The sequence below is a fragment of the Eurypyga helias genome, unplaced genomic scaffold, assembly GCF_000690775.1.
Source record: "Eurypyga helias isolate BGI_N326 unplaced genomic scaffold, ASM69077v1 scaffold33869, whole genome shotgun sequence".
Taxonomy (NCBI): domain Eukaryota; kingdom Metazoa; phylum Chordata; class Aves; order Eurypygiformes; family Eurypygidae; genus Eurypyga; species Eurypyga helias.
Window position 1 is genome coordinate 1,764 of NW_010274714.1, and position 5,912 is coordinate 7,675.

At 42.6% G+C, this 5,912-nt stretch overlaps 1 protein-coding gene across 1 annotated transcript in view; it reads left to right on the top strand.

Moving 5' to 3' along the window:
- Window positions 1-635: 635 nt before the first annotated feature.
- The window catches only part of LOC104515783 (DNA polymerase theta-like), a gene marked incomplete at its 3' end in the record, with an annotated part of 14,457 nt that continues 9,180 nt past the window's right edge, over window positions 636-5,912 (top strand). The window contains exons 1-3 of the mRNA XM_010159887.1: window positions 636-814; window positions 1,915-2,045; window positions 3,427-3,583. Of these exons, the coding sequence (XP_010158189.1) occupies window positions 745-814; window positions 1,915-2,045; window positions 3,427-3,583 (358 nt within the window). The remainder of the gene's footprint in view (window positions 815-1,914; window positions 2,046-3,426; window positions 3,584-5,912) is intronic.

Sequence of the window (5,912 nt, forward strand, 5' to 3'; positions counted from 1 at the left end):
TGGCACAAAATTATTTCAGGTTATAAAGAGAAGAAATAAGCAGCGAGGAACTTCGTTAAGCTAGAGGAACTGGCAGTGTGGTGAAGATAACAATCTGTTGATAAACTGACGTAACACATAGTGCAGAGTAGCTTGAGCTGCTTATTTGGTTTATGTCCATTTTTTTAATTCATCTGTAAAGCGAGAAAAAAGACTGGGCAGTTCTGCAATCTGTGAGGACTACTGAAGTCTCTGTAGCAATAATTTAAAAAGGAAGCAGTCTGGACAAGGGTGACATGGCAAATACATTGTAATGCTATTATGTTAATCAGTGAAACTCTGAATATGTATTTGATGATGGCTGCTCTGCCTCAAAAGCAAGTATCAGCGTGAGGGTTTGGTGAAGGAATCATTTGAATGTGGAAAACCTCATAGGAGGAAAAATTGAAAAAGTCATCTCAGGAGATCAGAAGAATGGTGAAACATCCATAGGAAATATTGAGAATACAGGTGAGATAGTTTCTTGTTACCTTTTCTCATAACACAGGAGGTTGTAGAGATGTTTAACCTTTATGTATATGACCTAAGTGACCTCAGAAGGAATGATGATACTTCACTTTTTTCCTTCTTTCTTTATTTTCTACTCCAAAAGGGCAATATCAGCAGGTAAATCTTCCTGAAGACCAAGCAGACAAGTTGCTCCTTGCAAGCTGGGGTCTTCCCAAAGCAGTTCTGGAGAGATACCACAGTCTGGGAGTAGTACAGATGTTTGAATGGCAAGCAGAATGCCTAATGCTCGGACAAGTTCTGGAGGGGAAGAACCTAGTTTACTCAGGTATGCAAACATCTGACAAAACCAGCCCCTCCTAGCTTTCCCAAGAACATGTTGGTGCTGAAGGGTCCTGATTTGGCAGATAAAAAGGTCAAGATCCTCTTTTTTTTTTTTTCTGGAGAGACCCCATTAAGATCTGTTCCATCACTGTACCTCAGACCTGGCTTGATGGACTCTTTCCAGATGTGAGGAGAGACTTTTTTCCCCTATTTTCTCTGTTAAGGTTCCTTTAGAAGCTGATAATTAGGAGTCGGTTAATGATGAGACTCTCTTTTTTTACTACAGACTGTGTTAACCAGGAACTGTAAGATAACAGCAATATTACATAGAAGTACTTTTGAAAAATTTATTTACTATCTCATTTTTTCAGTCCTTTTATCATTTCACTTGACCGAGTGTATAGGGGGGGCGGGGGCACGCACGCGCAGAAGGACAAGTAGGACTGTTGGACTATAAATCCGTGCGAAGTGGCAACTTGGATGTCTGCTCTCCATGGGAAGAAGGTCCCAGGGCAGCAGTGGGAGGATGAGGAACTTAGAAGGAGGGGTGGGTGATTTTCTTAGACTTGGCTTTGTGCTTTATTCACTTTATTTACTTGGTTGCAGAAGACTTTGGGCCCGATTGCCTGATGGCTGTGCCCTGCTATGTGGCATCTCCTCCACAGCTTTCTGTGGGTGGTAGGTGGCAAACAGCCATGCTTGCCAAACAGGAGGGGTTAATGTATTTATGGGCTAGGTCAGTAAGGTGGTGATTGGGCTCTTCTGTCCAACCAAGACAGTACTGGGCTTTTTTGTTTGGTTGTGGTTTTTGTTTTTCCCCTGGCTGATATCTGAGCTGCTGTTGCTTCTGGATCAGAGATGAGAACACAAACAGGCTGGAAGAGGCTAGAAGAGAAATACTTTGCAGTTGTCTTGACCCTTTATGAGGTGAACTGCAGGTGTGGTTGTGGCTGTGGGAAAAGGTCCATCCGTTGAAGAGCCCTGCCCCAGGTTCTCTAATAACTGCTTTCTCTGCTAGCTTTATGATGCTCCTGCCTTGCATTAATTTTTTTAAAGTTTAAAAATGAATTGAAAACACAATTTTTATTCTATGCCCCCCCGCAGCTCCTACCAGTGCTGGAAAGACTCTCGTTGCAGAATTGCTTATTTTGAAGCGAGTCCTGGAGACTCGTAAGAAAGCTCTTCTCATCCTGCCCTTTGTCTCTGTGGCCAAGGAGAAAAAATGTTACCTGCAGGTAAGTCACATTCAAGGAGGGTAAATTTATGGATTGTAGTTGTTGGGTCACACTTTTTAAGCAGTTAGAATTCTGTTTTTGCATGGATTTGAAGAAGAAAAATTTTCAGAGTTGTTTCAGAAAGGATTTGTGGATAATTTAAAATTAGTTCTTGTTCTAAATTGGAGATAAAGCCCCAGAACTTTTAGCCAAAATGGGAAAATCAGAAAAATTTGACTTTTAAAGCAGTTACTTGCATTTATTCACAGGTGTCATAATACACAAACTTTAAAGGAATCTTCTAATTAGAGGCTGTGTCTGAAGAGCTACAAAGGGAGGGTGTCAACAATATCTGAAAGGATAAAAGAATATTTTAGCTTTCCTTGGGATGTTCCACCAGACTTTTGTGCCTTTGGTTTCACTTTGACTTCGCCTTTGCTAAAAGTATGTTCTGACAGAGTGTGGTTATGTCGTGGCTTCCTCAACCCAGCTATTTAAAACACAAAAATTACAGTGGGAACAGTCTTTTTGAGACAAAAACATTATTTCTTGAAAGACTTTCACATCAGATGTTGTTTCCATTAGATAATATGTCGAAGTAACAACAATTGCTAAAAACTGACACAAAACCAGCAGGTATTGTGTCATTTAAGACACTGAGGATGTCAGTAGACTGGGATGGTATCTTAACCGAGCAAATTGTTAGGAAACATTACAAACTGAGCACAAAAGCTACTTTGTAGTGATTGATAAGGGAGATAGGCTTTTGCTTTAATCTTGTCAAGCTGGATGGTTGTCGGTGCTGTGTTCCCTTAATCCTGGCCTTAGGTTTGGCCCTACTATGCATCCTTGGAATCATGGTATCCTACCCACCTGGTTCAAACATCCGTACCCTTTGTTAACACGGTGACTAATGTGCCAAAGCTTTGGCGCTGCAGTAATAAGCTGTGGAAGAAAAAAAGTTGGGTTTTTTTCTTAGTTTTCAGCTGTGAGATATTTGTGTTTGGGGTCCCACATTTGGCTTTTGCCCCAGTTTTCTCGGGAGGAAGGCTTCTTTGTCCATAAACCACTGGTACTATAAACCGTTGCACTGTGTGTTCTCTAACCTTCTTAATAGTAAAAGGTTTTGTGCAAAACAGCGGTCCCCACCTCTTACTCAGTTAAGTCCACTTTATCCTGCAACATGTATTATGTGGCTTCTGCTTTGGGAATAAAAAATGACGGGGGGGTGGGACGGAAAGTAGCAGTAACTGGCTGACCTCTGGTTTTAATCTGAATAGTTGGCATTGCAAGTACTAGAAATTGTGGTTGTAGGATGTAGGTTTTTATGGGAGTCCAGGGGGTGTTGGTCAAAATTCAGGGTTGTAACCTTGGTGTGCCATTCTGTATTCTTGGAAAACAGGCCCTGTTTCAGGAGGTGGGTGTGAGAGTTGAAGGCTACATGGGAAGCATGTCTCCTGCTGGACGTTTCTCTGCCCTGGATGTTGCTGTCTGCACCATTGAGAAAGCCAACGGTTTAATCAATAGACTAATAGAAGAAAACAAAATGGATTCACTGGGTAAAATACTAAGGCTTGACCGTTGCGGGGATGGGGTTTATTACACACGCTGAAAACATGTGAAACCATGGGATACTTCATATTTGCTCAGCTCTGTATGTGACTGACGTGACAGATAGGAAAACGGAGCAAATTGTCTTATTCCAGAGCACCTCTCTTCTGGATTTATGAAGGCAGTCAGGACTATTCTGTGTGGCTTAGCAGCTGGGGAGTCACTGGGTAGAAGCTGTCAGTTTTAGTTTGTCTGATACGAAGGACAATCCATGGACAGTGATTAGCTGCAAGAAGCAGTGATTCCCATAGCTAGAAAGTGCCTCCTAATTGACAAAATTGAGTTAAAACCCAGGATATGTTTGAGTTCGAGGATGGATGTGTGTGTGTATGTTTGTTTGTATGGCACAGAGATTGTGGCATCCGTAGTTTATTGCGTATTTATTAGTTCACTTGGCTCAAGGAGGAAGTGGAATTGTGTTTGGTGCCCATCTGGGTCTGGGTAAGCGGGATGAACACTTAGAGCTCCTCCGTGGTGACTAGTAGGGTTGTGACATTAATTTCTCTCTTGTAGTTTGCTCAGGAGCCCTCTGTCCGTGTAATGTAGACTCTGGATCAGCATGGCCCTGATGTCCACTAGATAATGGTGGCATTCACTTTGGAGTTTGGGAGAAAACCTGGAGGAGCCCTGTGTTTCCAGTGCACGCTTGGAGAGAGATGTATTTTCCCAGACCAGTCAGAAGTTAGTTCTCTCCCTTCTCAGTAAAGCTGTGCCCAGTTTTATCTTAATACAGTAATCCCTCCCATCTTCACTTTGGCCTGTAACATAGCTGGTTGCTATTTTAAGAATACGAAATTGGAAAACTAGACGAGTATCAAACTGCTCTGAGACCTCTGCCTATGAAACTGCTGTTCCACGTGTGTCTGGTGTGAGAATATCCTGTAGCACTGTGTACCAGAAGAGGTTTTTTAACACAAGAGAGAATGAGAGAAATAAAGCCTTGCAGGTTTTGCAGAGTGCGAGATCACTGGATAACACATTCACACCTGGATCTATAGGGGTTGTATTGTTTTAAGCTCATTTGAAATGAGGCTCCTGCACTCCAGCCCAGTTCTAAGGTACTTCCTTATAGAATCACAGAACGGTTTGGGCGGGAAGGGACCTTAAAGACCATCCAGTTCCACCCCCCCTGCCTCATCCAGCCTGGCCTTGGACACTTCCAGGGATGGGGCATCCACAGCTTCTCTGGGCAACCTGTTCTAGTGCCTCCCCACCCTCTCCGGGAAGAATTTCTTCCTGATATCCAATCTAACCCTCCCCACTTTCAGTTTAAACCCGTTACCCCTTGTCCTGTCACTACAGGCCCTTGTGAAAAGTCCCCCCAGCTTCCTTGTAGCCCCTTCAGGCACTGGAAGGTGCTATAAGGTCTCCCCGGAGCCTTCTCTTCTCCAGGCTGAACAAGTCCGACTCTCTCAGTTCATGAATGTATGTCTTCATCCCTTCCCTTGCAAGAGAACTGGCATTCAGCCAGTTAGTTCGTATATGACTAGTTTAGAGTTTCTTTTGGTCTGTTTTAAATAGGGTTAGTTTGATCTTAGGCCACCTCACTGTATAAGCTGTACTGCCAGCATAAGGCAGGCAGTGGGATCATGATGTCCATATCTGTGTTGGCTGGGGGGCCTTGGAAGCATACGCAGCATACTGAAATGGGTTGTTGAATGATACCATCTTCCAGAAGCTAGACATCAGCCAAATCCCTTTGATTGGTACCTCCATTCCATTCCTACATTTTGCTGTGCTCTCTAAGATGAATGTACCTGAGAAGAGCCATTTAAGTGTAACCAGCCAAGTGATTACAAGATTTGAGTTTGAATATGTGTCCTCGACACCGATACCTCCTTAAAGCACGATGGTTTGCTCTCACCGTTTCACACCTCTGCTGCAACCCTCCATTTCCCTTGTGCCCCGCTGTGACCATGTACCTGAAAGAAGAATAACTTCTTTTTTTCCTTTATATGCTTATTTGAAATTAATTTTTAAATTGAATTTGAGTTTAAAAATCATCTTTCGAGTAAGATATTGACAAATTTTCTACTTGGACATGAATTTTCATGATAGCTGCAAACAGGGTTATGAGCTGAAAATGCCAGTTTAACTGTCACCTGAAGCAAACTTGTCTGAAACTGTAAGATTGTACCTCGTCTTCTAATTAATTCTAAATTTAGACTACTTTGTAACGAGGATGTTTTATCTTTTGAGATCAGTTATTGGGAGATGACTGCAATTCTGGCTGGATCTCAAGCTTGAGCTGTTCCTTTTGTTGATGTCAACTTCCTG